The sequence below is a fragment of the Doryrhamphus excisus genome, linkage group LG6, assembly GCF_037039965.1.
Source record: "Doryrhamphus excisus strain RoL-2023G ecotype Guam linkage group LG6, RoL_Dexc_Guam_v1.1, whole genome shotgun sequence".
Classification (NCBI taxonomy): domain Eukaryota; kingdom Metazoa; phylum Chordata; class Actinopteri; order Syngnathiformes; family Syngnathidae; genus Doryrhamphus; species Doryrhamphus excisus.
The window spans coordinates 4,444,124-4,461,394 of record NC_136362.1 but is presented as its reverse complement, the minus strand read 5'-3'; the positions used below and the strand labels follow the sequence as shown (position 1 = coordinate 4,461,394).

General features: G+C 41.8%; 2 protein-coding genes and 2 long non-coding RNA genes across 4 annotated transcripts; all 4 read right to left on the bottom strand.

Annotated features, from left to right (window-relative positions):
- Nucleotides 1-1,290: 1,290 nt before the first annotated feature.
- On the bottom strand, nucleotides 1,291-4,900 carry LOC144898578 (extended synaptotagmin-1-like). Its single transcript, XM_078791017.1, has 10 exons — nucleotides 4,764-4,900; nucleotides 4,334-4,382; nucleotides 3,987-4,082; nucleotides 3,844-3,915; nucleotides 3,675-3,761; nucleotides 3,439-3,585; nucleotides 3,270-3,379; nucleotides 3,045-3,141; nucleotides 1,481-1,551; nucleotides 1,291-1,387 (listed from the first exon to the last, which is right to left on the bottom strand). The coding sequence occupies exons 1-10, from the start codon at nucleotides 4,859-4,861 to the stop codon at nucleotides 1,291-1,293; spliced, it is 924 nt and encodes a 307-aa protein (XP_078647143.1). The 5' UTR covers nucleotides 4,862-4,900.
- Nucleotides 4,901-8,988: 4,088 nt separating this feature from the next.
- LOC144898544 (extended synaptotagmin-1-like) lies at nucleotides 8,989-9,631 on the bottom strand. Its single transcript, XM_078790962.1, has 4 exons — nucleotides 9,578-9,631; nucleotides 9,409-9,495; nucleotides 9,173-9,319; nucleotides 8,989-9,113 (listed from the first exon to the last, which is right to left on the bottom strand). The coding sequence occupies exons 1-4, from the start codon at nucleotides 9,608-9,610 to the stop codon at nucleotides 9,000-9,002; spliced, it is 381 nt and encodes a 126-aa protein (XP_078647088.1). The 5' UTR covers nucleotides 9,611-9,631; the 3' UTR covers nucleotides 8,989-8,999.
- Nucleotides 9,632-12,675: 3,044 nt separating this feature from the next.
- On the bottom strand, nucleotides 12,676-13,075 carry LOC144898586 (uncharacterized). Its single transcript, XR_013627463.1, has 3 exons — nucleotides 13,011-13,075; nucleotides 12,845-12,896; nucleotides 12,676-12,763 (listed from the first exon to the last, which is right to left on the bottom strand). It is a non-coding gene; the product is annotated as an uncharacterized LOC144898586 (long non-coding RNA).
- Nucleotides 13,076-15,077: 2,002 nt separating this feature from the next.
- LOC144898543 (uncharacterized) lies at nucleotides 15,078-16,383 on the bottom strand. Its single transcript, XR_013627434.1, has 3 exons — nucleotides 16,331-16,383; nucleotides 15,859-16,105; nucleotides 15,078-15,435 (listed from the first exon to the last, which is right to left on the bottom strand). It is a non-coding gene; the product is annotated as an uncharacterized LOC144898543 (long non-coding RNA).
- Nucleotides 16,384-17,271: the final 888 nt, after the last annotated feature.

The window sequence follows — 17,271 nt, the reverse complement described above, 5'->3', positions numbered from 1 at the left end:
TTAACACATCTTCTACAAAACATTATTTCAAACCAGAACAGCTTCACTGCATTTGTACTAAAGCTGTATTTACTTCCAGATGGCGGTGCACAAAAACACAACACAGCCACAGGTTGAGGCACCTGTGAAATTAATTCAACATTTCATAACTAAACCAAAGACCTGGGATTTATTCCCTTAATTGGGAATCGTATTATTAGAATGATTATTTTTGACTTCCACTTTCCTCATGCAGGTATGGACTTCCCACACTAGTGTGCCAGTCGCCTCCTTCTGGACGTTTGGTGTCTACTATACACTCAGTTGGAGTCCACCTGCAGTAAATTCAGTTGATTGGACATGATTTGGAAATATAATAACTGTCTATATAAGGTCCCACAGTTGACTGTGCATGTCAGAGCACAAACGCCAAGCATGAAGTCAAAAGAACTGTCTGTAGACCAGCGAGACAGGATTGTCTTGAGGCACAAATCTGGGGAAGGATACAGAAACACTTCAGCTGCTTTGAAGGTCCCAATGAGCACAGTGGCCTCCATCCCTACAGTGAAGCATGGTGGTGGCAGCATCATGCAGCAGCAGCAGGAACTGGCAGACTAGTCAGGATAGAAGGAAAAATGAATGCAACAATATATAGAGATATCCTGGATGAAAATATTGCTGCATTCATTTTTCCTTCTATCCTGGCTAGTCGAATAATGGGGGCCACTGTGCTCATTGGGACCTTCAAAGCAGCAGAAATGTTTCTGTATCCTTCCCCAGATTTGTGCCTCAAGACAATCCTGTCTCGCAGGTCTACAGACAGTTCTTTTGACTTCATGCTTGGCGTTTGTGCTCTGACATGCACAGTCAACTGTGGGACCTTATATAGACAGTTATTATCTCAAGGATGATCAGTGGAAAAAAGATGCACCTGAGCTCAATTTTGAGCTTCATGGCAAAGGCTGTGAATACTTATGTAAATGTGATTTTTTTGTTTTCTATTTTTAATAAATTCAAAAAAGTAAAAAAAAAAACTTTTTCACATTGTCATAATGGAGTATTTTGTGTAGAATTTTGAGGTAAGAGATTAAATTAATATAATTGGGAATGAGGCTGTAACTTGACAAAATGTGGAAAAAGTGAAGCGCTGTGAATACTTTCCGGATGTACTGTATGTGCCCTGGGATTGGCTGGCCACCGGTCCAGGGTGTACCCCGCCTCTCGCCCCAAATCAGGCTCCAGCATACCCCCACCCTAGTGAGGATAAGAGACATAGAAAATGAATGAATAACTAAACCATGTTGGTGTCATTCAACAGCTGTACTGTAATCTTACCTTGTCTAAGCTGTTGGGACCAAATTCTTGAGCGTCAACATCCTTCAGCATTCTGTTAAATGGATGGAGAATGCTGCACATGTAATTCATGTGGCAGCCAGAATATCTGTATTCATTAGTGCAGTCCAAAAAAGGAAAAGCAAGGCGATAGGGGCAGAAGGCATACCATGGAGCAGTCCAGAGACAAAAGAACTCCCAAAAACAGCTGGAGGAGGTCGCGGTCCACTGGGCAGTACACTGAAAAAAAATTTGGAGTGCCATTTACTTGAGAAAAGCTAGGTAACAATTTGCACGCACAATTCCCAAGCAACTTTTCCTTGGGAAATACTCTGGTCAAATTTACTTTTTTTGAATGAAAGAGGTACTCTTTGCTAGTAAATTTGACCCCAAACTACCTTTGAATCTACTTCAAAATCCATATAAATGTACTCGCTTTTCAGGATTGTTTAACTAGTTTTCCCTGACTTTATTTGGAGCAAATTATAAGTAATATTTACATGATTTAAGCTACCACCTACACCACTTTTCTAATATGATTGTGTAGTATTTTTTTAAGATGGCCTTCTTTGAATGAAATGATCTTAACACATCTTCTACAAAACATTATTTCAAACCAGAACAGCTTCACTGCATTTGTAGTAAAGCTGTATTTACTTCCAGATGACTGTGCACAAAAACACAACACAGCCACAGGTTGAGGCACCTGTGAAATGAATTCAACATTTCATAACTAAACCAAAGACCTGGGATTTATTCCCTTAATTGGGAATCGTATTATTAGAATGATTATTTTTTGACTTCCACTTTCCTCATGCAGGTATGGACTTCCCACACTAGTGTGCCAGTCGCCTCCTTCTGGACGTTTGGTGTCTACTATACACTCAATTGGAGTCCACCTGCAGTAAATTCAGTTGACTGGACATGATTTGGAAATACAATAACTGTCTATATAAGGTCCCACAGTTGACTGTGCATGTCAGAGCACAAACGCCAAGCATGAAGTCAAAAGAACTGTCTGTAGACCTGCGAGACAGGATTGTCTTGAGGCACAAATCTGGGGAAGGATACAGAAACATTTCTGCTGCTTTGAAGGTCCCAATGAGCACAGTGGCCCCCATTATTCGACCAGCCAGGATAGAAGGAAAAATGAATGCAGCAATATTTTCATCCAGGATATCTCTATATATTGTTGCATTCATTTTTCCTTCTATCCTGACTAGTCTGCCAGTTCCTGCTGCTGAAAAACATCCCCACAGCATGATGCTGCCACCACCATGCTTCACTGTAGGGATGGAGGCCACTGTGCTCATTGGGACCTTCAAAGCAGCAGAAATGTTTCTGTATCCTTCCCCAGATTTGTGCCTCAAGACAATCCTGTCTCGCAGGTCTACAGACAGTTCTTTTGACTTCATGCTTGGCGTTTGTGCTCTGACATGCACAGTCAACTGTGGGACCTTATATAGACAGTTATTATCTCAAGGATGATCAGTGGAAAAAAGATGCACCTGAGCTCAATTTTGAGCTTCATGGCAAAGGCTGTGAATACTTATGTAAATGTGATTTTTTTGTTTTCTATTTTTAATAAATTCAAAAAAGTAAAAAAAAAACTTTTTCACATTGTCATAATGGAGTATTTTGTGTAGAATTTTGAGGTAAGAGATTAAATTAATACAATTTGGAATGAGGCTGTAACTTGACAAAATGTGGAAAAAGTGAAGCGCTGTGAATACTTTCCGGATGCACTGTATGTGCCCTGGGATTGGCTGGCCACCGGTCCAGGGTGTACCCCGCCTCTCGCCCCAAATCAGGCTCCAGCATACCCCAACCCTAGTGAGGATAAGACATAGAAAAGAGTTTCTACCGGAGTGTCCACCAAACTTGACCTAAGAACCCAATGTAGCATGAAAACCAAATAAGACCTGAGACTAGTGTGCTTGGATATACGCAGCGCTCACTTTTGCATCACATCTGCCTCCCGTTTCTGCTGCTCAGTCGAGCGGTCGGAGTCTTTGGAAGTGAATTTAGCCTCATGATCACCACGAGGACATTTGCTCGGAATCAGCATCTGCAACAATTGCATGTGAAGTCTGGTGCGAGTTAAGACTAGAATGAGAGATCGCCTACCTTGAGTTCAGCTCGAAGAAGAATCTGACTCTCTGGGGAGGCGCCATCCAGATGGAACCACTGATCCAGGACCAGTTCTGGTTCCGAGAGCAGCTCTCTGATTGGGACGACTAAGGAACCCATGGGCAACGTCCAGCTGTGAGAGAGCTGGAGAAACAAAGTGTAAAGGTAGTAATACAAGTCAAGTTTGTTGATATCACATGGTGGAAATACTAAAAATAATATTGTTAACTTACCTTGACAACAACATTCTCTTCTCTAGGGTCATGAACCAGGAAGCAGAACGCCTCATTCCACTGAGGTGATGTCGTGCGATCACACACCTACAGCAAAGATGGACGTGTTAGTCCCGGATGCCAATACCCTGGTTATTATTTGGCTAGTTGCCACGCTTAGTAGTCTCACAGTAGTTTTGTGGGATGTTTTTCCAAGAAGCATATCCGCTCCCACTTTTGGCTCTTTTCCACTCTTTTCCACCTGTTGACACGCCACATGGGTCATAATAAAACACAGATCATGCCTCCTCAGTACCTCCTCGACTCACTTACTGGTAAACCATCTGCTTGTTCGATGAAGACAAACAAAAGTCCCACAGATGGAACGGCTTTGTTCTGGTAGGACTGCCTGGAGTAGAACTTGAGAATCTGAAGAGAATGGTTCGATATTAGTATTTTTTATAGTTGAATGAAGCATTAGTACGCTTTTTCTTCTTCTGGAAGCACCCCCCTTATCCAGTTGGTCTGCCTCCGAGGCTGTTGGAAGCCATTCCAGGATCAGGTGAACGCGACCTGACTTGACATCACTGAGCGTGTACTGATACACTGATACATAAAACACACACAATCCTTTGAATGCTTGAACAATTCAATGACAATAATATAAGCCGTTTCCATACCTGATCCGTGTACTGAGAATCAATTATGTCCTTCAGTTTGACCTTCAGCCTGCATGTTGAGAAACATGACAATTATTTCAACCACTTGATAATGGAATGGATTTCTTTTCTCTAATTCATGTTTATTTTTATTTATTTACACTGCAATATTTGATATTTATACATATATATTTAATATCATTTGCGTTCTACATGAATGTTCTAAATGATTCCAACCATATCAAATTCTACAACCTGTCTTTAATATACTGTAAGTGTGACATAATTTTTCTTGTGAATCGGACAATAAAGTGTAGATAAAGGAGGATGGCGGTGCTCTTCTCAATACTGGCATCGCTGCGCTGGAGGTAGTAAGCAGTATTATCAAGCAGTTGCAGTATGTGACAGTATCGATAATAACAACACTACTAATGTGTACTGGAAGCAGTACCTTCCCATAAAGTCATCCTTCATGTCCATGTCTTTATCAAACACCTCCAGATGTAACCTGATGGAGCAACAAAACTCATCATTTATCATCTGGTACATGTATTCATAATGTGACGAGTTGCTACTTTACTGTGGCCAGCAAGCTTTCTACAAATGGATTAAGGATTAAATATTCTAAAACAAAAGATGCAGATTGGGCATTGATACTTTTATGTTGAAAGAACTCAATTGTACATCAATAACTCCTGTAACCACAAATCTCACTCTCTCAATTTCTGCGGCAGTTTTTCCTTGTGTATGGAAGGCATCAGCTGTCATTCAATATATAAGAACGTAGATCCTTGTCCGTTTCCAATTTCAAACCAATCTTCGACTTGAAAAAAGGTTTTGACACTGTAAAGCATAGAATAACCTAAACCATGTTGGTGTCATTCAACAGCTGTACTGTAATCTTACCTTGTCTAAGCTGTTGGGACCAAATTCTTGAGCGTCAACATCCTTCAGTATTCTGTTAAATGGATGGAGAATGCTGCACATGTAATTCATGTGGCAGCCAGAATATCTGTATTCATTAGTGCAGTCCAAAAAAGGAAAAGCAAGGCGATAGGGGCAGAAGGCATACCATGGAGCAGTCCAGAGACAAAAGAACTCCCAAAAACAGCTGGAGGAGGTCGCGGTCCACTGGGCAGTACACTGAAAAAAAATTTGGAGTGCCATTTACTTGAGAAAAGCTAGGTAACAATTTGCACGCACAATTCCCAAGCAACTTTTCCTTGGGAAATACTCTGGTCAAATTTACTTTTTTTGAATGAAAAAGGTACTCTTTGCTAGTAAATTTGACCCCAAACTACCTTTGAATCTACTTCAAAATCCATATAAATGTACTCGCTTTTCAGGATTGTTTAACTAGTTTTCCCTGACTTTATTTGGAGCAATTTATAAGTAATATTTACATGATTTAAGCTACCACCTACACCACTTTTCTAATATGATTGTGTAGTATTTTTTAAGATGGCCTTCTTTGAATGAAATGATCTTAACACATCTTCTACAAAACATTATTTCAAACCAGAACAGCTTCACTGCATTTGTACTAAAGCTGTATTTACTTCCAGATGACGGTGCACAAAAACGCAACACAGCCACAGGTTGAGGTACCTGTGAAATTAATTCAACATTTCATAACTAAACCAAAGACCTGGGATTTATTCCCTTAATTGGGAATCGTATTATTAGAATGATTATTTTTTGACTTCCACTTTCCTCATGCAGGTATGGACTTCCCACACTAGTGTGCCAGTCGCCTCCTTCTGGACTTTTGGTGTCTACTATACACTCAATTGGAGTCCACCTGCAGTAAATTCAGTTGATTGGACATGATTTGGAAATATAATAACCTTTTTCACATTGTCATAATGGAGTATTTTGAGGTAAGAGATTAAATTAATACAATTTGGAATGAGGCTGTAACTTGACAAAATGTGGAAAAAGTGAAGCGCTGTGAATACTTTCCGGATGCGCTGTATGTGCCCTGGGATTGGCTGGCCACCGGTCCAGGGTGTACCCCGCCTCTCGCCCCAAATCAGGCTCCAGCATACCCCCACCCTAGTGAGGATAAGAGACATAGAAAATGAATGAATAACTAAACCATGTTGGTGTCATTCAACAGCTGTACTGTAATCTTACCTTGTCTAAGCTGTTGGGACCAAATTCTTGAGCGTCAACATCCTTCAGTATTCTGTTAAATGGATGGTCAAATTTATATCTGGCCCTAACGAGCCCTAGCCAGCCCTAAAGAGCCCTGGCCCCAACTCGCCCTAGCCAGCCCTGGCCCCAACTCGCCCTAGCCCCAACTCGCCCTAGCCAGCCCTGGCCCCAACTCGCCCTAACTCGCCCTAGCCAGCCCTAAAGAGCCCTGGCCCCAACTCGCCCCACCAACCCGGGCCACAGAGGCCCTTCGGCGTTGGGAGTCAGAATTCGCTTTCCGTTGAGAACCCTAAGAAAGTGAAACCTGTAAAACCTGTAAAACCTGTAAAACCTGTAAAACCTGTAAAACCTGTAAAACCTGTAAAACCTGTAAAACCTGTAAAACCTGTAAAACCTGTAAAACCTGTAAAACCTGTAAAACCTGTAAAACCTGTAAAACCTGTAAAACCTGTAAAACCTGTAAAACCTGTAAAACCTGTAAAACCTGTAAAACCTGTAAAACCTGTAAAACCTGTAAAACCTGTAAAACCTGTAAAACCTGTAAAACCTGTAAAACCTGTAAAACCTTATCCCAAGACCTGCAAAACATGCTTACCGCCGAAGGACAAAACCCCTGAGACTCCAGCGCTACCGCACGAGTAAAGAGAAAAACCTCGACCAAGGTCAGCCACCGGGAGAGGAATCCGACGATTACGGTGACCAGCTGTCCCTGCTCTTGGATCTGATGGCGCGAGGGGAATCGGTTCCCCCCCACTCCCCCACCAACCCAGGCCACAGAGGCCCTTCGGCGTTGGGAGTCAGAATTCGCTTTCCGTTGAGAACCCTAAGAAATTGAAAAATAGAATCCAGGAATATGAACCCTGTGAACCCTGTGAACCCTGTAAAACCTGTAAAACCTGTAAAACCTCATCCCAAGACCTGCAAAACATCCTTACCGCCGAAGGACAAAACCCCTGAGACTCCAGCGCTACCGCACGAGGAAAGAGAAAAACCTCGACCAAGGTCAGCCACCGGGAGAGGAATCCGACGATTACGGTGACCAGCTGTCCCTGCTCTTGGATCTGATGGCGCGAGGGGAATCGGTTCCCCCCACTCCCCCACCAACCCAGGCCACAGAGGCCCTTCGGCATTGGGAGTCAGAATTCGCTTTCCGTTGAGAACCCTAGAGAAATTGAAAAATAGAATCCAGGAATATGAACCGACATTGCTTCAAACAATATTATGTGTGTTAGCCTGTTAAACTATTCAATCTGCAACATTTTACACACACACTGAATGTTGAACCTGAATTTGCCAACAAATCGTTTAACGTCTGTCACCCCCTTGTGACAGCTCTTAGTTTTCCTCAGTTCCTCGTTCATGCCCTTGTTTTGTATTTCCTTCCTGTGTTGCTCTGCTGTGTTTTCAGTTGATGTCCATTATCTCCCGCACCTGTTTCTCATTATTTGTGATGCCTATTTGGTTCAGGTGCGCGCTCCTTTCTTTGTTGGGTCATTGATGTTGTTTTCTCTGTTGAACATGCTAGTGCGTTGGTCTGCTGCATAGTATCAACAATAAATGCCTTTTTACCTGCTATTGGGTCCTCATCTCTGCATCCTGGGGTCGTGCCGTAAAGCTCCCAAGCCGGAACGTGACAACCTCTCTGTGCTAACCACAAAAAAGAAAAATAATTATCTAACCAGATCATTTAACTTTGAGACAGACAACATGTGGTGCTAAAGTTAGCTTTCTGCTTGTTTAAAGCATCGGCAGCTTACCGGAGCAAAGGTAGCTTAACACACAGCCAGTGCAATCCTAGCCTCAAGAGGCTGACACTGCACTTCCTGCAAGCCCTCCAAAATGCACGCCAGGTCCTCAACAACCAACCCCGCTGCAAATTAAAACAACCATGGCTGCGGTCACATGATGCACCGTCACCGGTACACGCCCAGTAATTTTATGCCTACCTTTCACATACGCTGCTGATGGCACGACAGACCAGAGCCCGCCACCGGAGCGCGCCAACACAGCCTCGACAGGTGAACAGCAAGGAACAATGAGCGCCCCGGTGACGCCAAGACCCATCAATAACCCTGGCACCGCCTCGCAATCGAGCCCCAACAGCTGATGCCAATTCAGGTGGAAGCGCAACAACGCTCAACCTACCAAAAATGCTGCACATGTAATTCATGTGGCAGCAAGAATATCTGTATTCATTAGTGCAGTTCATTAGTGGAGTGGAGTATTTTGAGGTAAGAGATTAAATTAATACAATTTGGAATGAGGCTGTAACTTGACAAAATGTGGAAAAAGTGAAGCGCTGTGAATACTTTCCGGATGCACTGTATGTGCCCTGGGATTGGCTGGCCACCGGTCCAGGGTGTACCCCGCCTCTCGCCCCAAATCAGGCTCCAGCATACCCCAACCCTAGTGAGGATAAGACATAGAAAAGAGTTTCTACCGGAGTGTCCACCAAACTTGACCTAAGAACCCAATGTAGCATGAAAACCAAATAAGACCTGAGACTAGTGTGCTTGGATATACGCAGCGCTCACTTTTGCATCACATCTGCCTCCCGTTTCTGCTGCTCAGTCGAGCGGTCGGAGTCTTTGGAAGTGAATTTAGCCTCATGATCACCACGAGGACATTTGCTCGGAATCAGCATCTGCAACAATTGCATGTGAAGTCTGGTGCGAGTTAAGACTAGAATGAGAGATCGCCTACCTTGAGTTCAGCTCGAAGAAGAATCTGACTCTCTGGGGAGGCGCCATCCAGATGGAACCACTGATCCAGGACCAGTTCTGGTTCCGAGAGCAGCTCTCTGATTGGGACGACTAAGGAACCCATGGGCAACGTCCAGCTGTGAGAGAGCTGGAGAAACAAAGTGTAAAGGTAGTAATACAAGTCAAGTTTGTTGATATCACATGGTGGAAATACTAAAAATAATATTGTTAACTTACCTTGACAACAACATTCTCTTCTCTAGGGTCATGAACCAGGAAGCAGAACGCCTCATTCCACTGAGGTGATGTCGTGCGATCACACACCTACAGCAAAGATGGACGTGTTAGTCCCGGATGCCAATACCCTGGTTATTATTTGGCTAGTTGCCACGCTTAGTAGTCTCACAGTAGTTTTGTGGGATGTTTTTCCAAGAAGCATATCCGCTCCCACTTTTGGCTCTTTTCCACTCTTTTCCACCTGTTGACACGCCACATGGGTCATAATAAAACACAGATCATGCCTCCTCAGTACCTCCTCGACTCACTTACTGGTAAACCATCTGCTTGTTCGATGAAGACAAACAAAAGTCCCACAGATGGAACGGCTTTGTTCTGGTAGGACTGCCTGGAGTAGAACTTGAGAATCTGAAGAGAATGGTTCGATATTAGTATTTTTTATAGTTGAATGAAGCATTAGTACGCTTTTTCTTCTTCTGGAAGCACCCCCCTTATCCAGTTGGTCTGCCTCCGAGGCTGTTGGAAGCCATTCCAGGATCAGGTGAACGCGACCTGACTTGACATCACTGAGCGTGTACTGATACACTGATACATAAAACACACACAATCCTTTGAATGCTTGAACAATTCAATGACAATAATATAAGCCGTTTCCATACCTGATCCGTGTACTGAGAATCAATTATGTCCTTCAGTTTGACCTTCAGCCTGCATGTTGAGAAACATGACAATTATTTCAACCACTTGATAATGGAATGGATTTCTTTTCTCTAATTCATGTTTATTTTTATTTATTTACACTGCAATATTTGATATTTATACATATATATTTAATATCATTTGCGTTCTACATGAATGTTCTAAATGATTCCAACCATATCAAATTCTACAACCTGTCTTTAATATACTGTAAGTGTGTGACATAATTTTTCTTGTGAATCGGACAATAAAGTGTAGATAAAGGAGGATGGCGGTGCTCTTCTCAATACTGGCATCGCTGCGCTGGAGGTAGTAAGCAGTATTATCAAGCAGTTGCAGTATGTGACAGTATCGATAATAACAACACTACTAATGTGTACTGGAAGCAGTACCTTCCCATAAAGTCATCCTTCATGTCCATGTCTTTATCAAAAACCTCCAGATGTAACCTGATGGAGCAACAAAACTCATCATTTATCATCTGGTACATGTATTCATAATGTGACGAGTTGCTACTTTACTGTGGCCAGCAAGCTTTCTACAAATGGATTAAGGATTAAATATTCTAAAACAAAAGATGCAGATTGGGCATTGATACTTTTATGTTGAAAGAACTCAATTGTACATCAATAACTCCTGTAACCACAAATCTCACTCTCTCAATTTCTGCGGCAGTTTTTCCTTGTGTATGGAAGGCATCAGCTGTCATTCAATATATAAGAACGTAGATCCTTGTCCGTTTCCAATTTCAAACCAATCTTCGACTTGAAAAAAGGTTTTGACACTGTAAAGCATAGAATAACCTAAACCATGTTGGTGTCATTCAACAGCTGTACTGTAATCTTACCTTGTCTAAGCTGTTGGGACCAAATTCTTGAGCGTCAACATCCTTCAGTATTCTGTTAAATGGATGGAGAATGCTGCACATGTAATTCATGTGGCAGCCAGAATATCTGTATTCATTAGTGCAGTCCAAAAAAGGAAAAGCAAGGCGATGGGGGCGAAGGCATACCATGGAGCAGTCCAGAGACAAAAGAACTCCCAAAATCAGCTGGAGGAGGTCGCGGTCCACTGGGCAGTACACTGAAAAAAAATTTGGAGTGCCATTTACTTGAGCAAAGCTAGGTAACAATTTGCACGCACAATTCCCAAGCAACTTTTCCTTGGGAAATACTCTGGTCAAATTTACTTTTTTTGAATGAAAAAGGTACTCTTTGCTAGTAAATTTGACCCCAAACTACCTTTGAATCTACTTCAAAATCCATATAAATGTACTCGCTTTTCAGGATTGTTTAACTAGTTTTCCCTGACTTTATTTGGAGCAAATTATAAGTAATATTTACATGATTTAAGCTACCACCTACACCACTTTTCTAATATGATTGTGTAGTATTTTTTTTAAGATGGCCTTCTTTGAATGAAATGATCTTAACACATCTTCTACAAAACATTATTTCAAACCAGAACAGCTTCACTGCATTTGTACTAAAGCTGTATTTACTTCCAGATGGCGGTGCACAAAAACACAACACAGCCACAGGTTGAGGCACCTGTGAAATTAATTCAACATTTCATAACTAAACCAAAGACCTGGGATTTATTCCCTTAATTGGGAATCGTATTATTAGAATGATTATTTTTGACTTCCACTTTCCTCATGCAGGTATGGACTTCCCACACTAGTGTGCCAGTCGCCTCCTTCTGGACGTTTGGTGTCTACTATACACTCAGTTGGAGTCCACCTGCAGTAAATTCAGTTGATTGGACATGATTTGGAAATATAATAACTGTCTATATAAGGTCCCACAGTTGACTGTGCATGTCAGAGCACAAACGCCAAGCATGAAGTCAAAAGAACTGTCTGTAGACCAGCGAGACAGGATTGTCTTGAGGCACAAATCTGGGGAAGGATACAGAAACACTTCAGCTGCTTTGAAGGTCCCAATGAGCACAGTGGCCTCCATCCCTACAGTGAAGCATGGTGGTGGCAGCATCATGCAGCAGCAGCAGGAACTGGCAGACTAGTCAGGATAGAAGGAAAAATGAATGCAACAATATATAGAGATATCCTGGATGAAAATATTGCTGCATTCATTTTTCCTTCTATCCTGGCTAGTCGAATAATGGGGGCCACTGTGCTCATTGGGACCTTCAAAGCAGCAGAAATGTTTCTGTATCCTTCCCCAGATTTGTGCCTCAAGACAATCCTGTCTCGCAGGTCTACAGACAGTTCTTTTGACTTCATGCTTGGCGTTTGTGCTCTGACATGCACAGTCAACTGTGGGACCTTATATAGACAATTATCTCAAGGATGATCAGTGGAAAAAAGATGCACCTGAGCTCAATTTTGAGCTTCATGGCAAAGGCTGTGAATACTTATGTAAATGTGATTTTTTTGTTTTCTATTTTTAATAAATTCAAAAAAGTAAAAAAAAAAACTTTCACATTGTCATAATGGAGTATTTTGTGTAGAATTTTGAGGTAAGAGATTAAATTAATACAATTGGGAATGAGGCTGTAACTTGACAAAATGTGGAAAAAGTGAAGCGCTGTGAATACTTTCCGGATGTACTGTATGTGCCCTGGGATTGGCTGGCCACCGGTCCAGGGTGTACCCCGCCTCTCGCCCCAAATCAGGCTCCAGCATACCCCCACCCTAGTGAGGATAAGAGACATAGAAAATGAATGAATAACTAAACCATGTTGGTGTCATTCAACAGCTGTACTGTAATCTTACCTTGTCTAAGCTGTTGGGACCAAATTCTTGAGCGTCAACATCCTTCAGTATTCTGTTAAATGGATGGAGAATGCTGCACATGTAATTCATGTGGCAGCCAGAATATCTGTATTCATTAGTGCAGTCCAAAAAAGGAAAAGCAAGGCGATAGGGGCAGAAGGCATACCATGGAGCAGTCCAGAGACAAAAGAACTCCCAAAAACAGCTGGAGGAGGTCGCGGTCCACTGGGCAGTACACTGAAAAAAAATTTGGAGTGCCATTTACTTGAGAAAAGCTAGGTAACAATTTGCACGCACAATTCCCAAGCAACTTTTCCTTGGGAAATACTCTGGTCAAATTTACTTTTTTTGAATGAAAGAGGTACTCTTTGCTAGTAAATTTGACCCCAAACTACCTTTGAATCTACTTCAAAATCCATATAAATGTACTCGCTTTTCAGGATTGTTTAACTAGTTTTCCCTGACTTTATTTGGAGCAAATTATAAGTAATATTTACATGATTTAAGCTACCACCTACACCACTTTTCTAATATGATTGTGTAGTATTTTTTTAAGATGGCCTTCTTTGAATGAAATGATCTTAACACATCTTCTACAAAACATTATTTCAAACCAGAACAGCTTCACTGCATTTGTAGTAAAGCTGTATTTACTTCCAGATGACTGTGCACAAAAACACAACACAGCCACAGGTTGAGGCACCTGTGAAATGAATTCAACATTTCATAACTAAACCAAAGACCTGGGATTTATTCCCTTAATTGGGAATCGTATTATTAGAATGATTATTTTTTGACTTCCACTTTCCTCATGCAGGTATGGACTTCCCACACTAGTGTGCCAGTCGCCTCCTTCTGGACGTTTGGTGTCTACTATACACTCAATTGGAGTCCACCTGCAGTAAATTCAGTTGACTGGACATGATTTGGAAATACAATAACTGTCTATATAAGGTCCCACAGTTGACTGTGCATGTCAGAGCACAAACGCCAAGCATGAAGTCAAAAGAACTGTCTGTAGACCTGCGAGACAGGATTGTCTTGAGGCACAAATCTGGGGAAGGATACAGAAACATTTCTGCTGCTTTGAAGGTCCCAATGAGCACAGTGGCCCCCATTATTCGACCAGCCAGGATAGAAGGAAAAATGAATGCAGCAATATTTTCATCCAGGATATCTCTATATATTGTTGCATTCATTTTTCCTTCTATCCTGACTAGTCTGCCAGTTCCTGCTGCTGAAAAACATCCCCACAGCATGATGCTGCCACCACCATGCTTCACTGTAGGGATGGAGGCCACTGTGCTCATTGGGACCTTCAAAGCAGCAGAAATGTTTCTGTATCCTTCCCCAGATTTGTGCCTCAAGACAATCCTGTCTCGCAGGTCTACAGACAGTTCTTTTGACTTCATGCTTAGCGTTTGTGCTCTGACATGCACAGTCAACTGTGGGACCTTATATAGACAGTTATTATCTCAAGGATGATCAGTGGAAAAAAGATGCACCTGAGCTCAATTTTGAGCTTCATGGCAAAGGCTGTGAATACTTATGTAAATGTGATTTTTTTGTTTTCTATTTTTAATAAATTCAAAAAAGTAAAAAAAAAAAAACTTTTTCACATTGTCATAATGGAGTATTTTGTGTAGAATTTTGAGGTAAGAGATTAAATTAATACAATTGGGAATGAGGCTGTAACTTGACAAAATGTGGAAAAAGTGAAGCGCTGTGAATACTTTCCGGATGTACTGTATGTGCCCTGGGATTGGCTGGCCACCGGTCCAGGGTGTACCCCGCCTCTCGCCCCAAATCAGGCTCCAGCATACCCCCACCCTAGTGAGGATAAGAGACATAGAAAATGAATGAATAACTAAACCATGTTGGTGTCATTCAACAGCTGTACTGTAATCTTACCTTGTCTAAGCTGTTGGGACCAAATTCTTGAGCGTCAACATCCTTCAGCATTCTGTTAAATGGATGGAGAAATCATTTCAATTATGGCAACTACAAAATCTAAAATCATCACAATGGTTAGTAGTCCAAACGACAAAGCTGCTTGACAATATTTGTTGGGTTTTTTTTTTGTTTTTTTTTTTTTTAAACAAAACACTCAAAATCAACTTAGTTCTTAACCCTAAGATGCATGAGTGACTGGACCCTACACTCTTCCATAAGAGTCCATATTTCTTGAAATGTATAAAAGCTAAGTTAAAAATTTGAATGGTATTATATTGAAAACATGTTTTTTTCGGAATAACTGGAATATGAAATGATAAAAAAAAATTCATTATGAAGATATTTCAAGAAAACAACCTGACTGGGTCATTTTTGACCCACTTATGCATCTATGGGTTAATACACATTTTTCATCTGTGTCTTGAAACCTAACCTAAACAAAACTCTTTTTTCCTCACAACGGGATATCGTTGAGGAACTCCATTATCCAACTCTTTAAATCAATAAAACTTAAAAGGCTAAACTGCCATTTCCAGATTCAAATAACCATATACATATTGTAATGTTACCTTCTGTAGGGGTTGGCCACCTTGACCCCGGCGGCGGCCTCTCTGTGGCGCGTCCTTCACCCCAGGTGTCTAGAGATGGTGTATGTGTATAGGTGAAATTAAAGTTCCAAAATTCACTTCCATGGAATACTTGTCACAAACAAAAACTCCCGCTCCCCGACGGTATCCACAAGACTCAGGTCGCTAGCATACTTCAACAAATGTTTGCGCTACACGCGGTTCCCATGGCTTAGAGGACACTGCTGCTGCCAAAATAATCACATAACATATATAAAAGGGACGAATCCTTACACATTTAATAAACATAAAAATCTCCTGTTCTGCAACCGAAAACAGCTCGCAGTTGATAGCGAGCTAGCTCGCTAGCTAGCTAGCTGGCTGGCAGGCTAAAGGTAAGCTAACGTCGCGTATGTCACATTATGACACTGACGTAAACATTGAACAGGAACAGGAAAGGTGACAGAAAACAAGTCAGATAAGCATATGACCTACCCATATGGCTCCACATCGATGAATTTCCTTGTTAAACGACTGTCCACGTCGTCTTCCGTCGTCTTCCATCGTCTTCCCGTGAAAACATGGCGCCCTCGAACTTCGCCTTGGGAAGTCTGAGCTCAAACGATCCTCTGACGCATGCGCAGAATGGCATGGCACAAGGTGGCCATGTTCACTGTGAGTAGCTGCTGCAATCAATTACAGGTGTGACCGGTGGACCAGCCTCCTGCCATAGAAGGGAGTTCTGTAAAACAAAAAAAGGAGGGAAAGCGCAGTCAATATGCTTTCAAACTATATAGAATTCAGCCTGCTGTCTGCTTTAGTTTTTTGAATATGAGCCTCTGAAGTTGAAGGCCGTGTGCTACTTAAGCTAGCTCAATGTATGCCGTTTAAAGGTCACTTAAAGCCATTTAACAATTATAATGTTTTAATAGCGTGTACAAAGAGTACAGAGAGTTTGCGTACTTACTACTCACACTTGTTCAATTTTCTTCAAAGTGCGTAAGAAGCAGGTTGCCCTCAGCCGTCCCTCTTTTATTTGAAACCGCTCTATAGCGTGCCGGGCGGGGCTTCCGGCCGTCCGTGCTTCATCTGAATGTTGCGACCATCGTTTCCGGAAAGTGCGTCATGGCCCTTTAAGAAAAATGGCATTGTGGGAAGTCTGTGTGCTGTAGTTCTGCGTTTTTGGCACTAGGTGTCTCTGTTCTGCTTGTACACAGTGTGAACGCACTTAAGTGCAAGTATGCAAGTGTATGTTAAAAGTTGGCTTCTGCATGCATGTGCTTCTAGCATATAAGACCATTCACTCGGGAAAGAGACGCCCACAGGAGGACTGAGGCTTCCAAAAGAAGACTTTGACTTTGTACCGCCCATAAGCGAGATAGGTCAGAGTCATCCAAGCTCTCGCCCACCTGTTATTTTTGGAGAAAAGGTCTCTGATTTGCTGTGCTAACCCACTGTTCTTTTAAGGAGAAGGACCTTTGGTCAAGCAACTTTTTCCTACGGAGCGACAAATTCTTGGAACTCCACACCAAGTGCCTGATCTACCCACTATTGCTTCATTTTCCAAGCATCTTCAACTTTGGAAAATCAAACCCGTTGCCACTGATTGTGATCATTTTTAACTTGTCCACTGCTGCTGATTTGTTGTGTGTTATTATCTATTGTATGTTATAATGTTGCATTTTTACATAGTTGGGTAGCCACAAATTATAACTGCTAATTCATTATTGTAGTATGTCATAAGTCTGTAATTCTGTCATCATTTATCTTTTATTCTTAGGCAGGAGAGCAACGTGCAATTCAACAAGCACTTTATATTTCTGTTCTATACACTCTAAAAAAAAATATAGTGGCTCAGCTTAATTCAATGAAGGTAACAATTTGCGTCAATCTTTTTAAGAAATTCCA

Excerpts from the sequence above, each read along its gene's own strand:
- LOC144898578 (XM_078791017.1), bottom strand. The coding sequence starts at position 4,861 with ATGTACCAGATGATAAATGATGAGTTTTGTTGCTCCATCAGGTTACAT. Across the intron at positions 4,083-4,333 it reads ATTCTCAGTACACGGATCAG|ATTCTCAAGTTCTACTCCAG; the intron begins GTATGGAAACGG and ends CATTCTCTTCAG. Across the intron at positions 3,586-3,674 it reads AAGAGAATGTTGTTGTCAAG|CTCTCTCACAGCTGGACGTT; the intron begins GTAAGTTAACAA and ends TTGTTTCTCCAG.
- LOC144898544 (XM_078790962.1), bottom strand. The coding sequence starts at position 9,610 with ATGCTTCTTGGAAAAACATCCCACAAAACTACT. Across the intron at positions 9,320-9,408 it reads AAGAGAATGTTGTTGTCAAG|CTCTCTCACAGCTGGACGTT; the intron begins GTAAGTTAACAA and ends TTGTTTCTCCAG. Across the intron at positions 9,114-9,172 it reads TTCTTCGAGCTGAACTCAAG|ATGCTGATTCCGAGCAAATG; the intron begins GTAGGCGATCTC and ends CAATTGTTGCAG.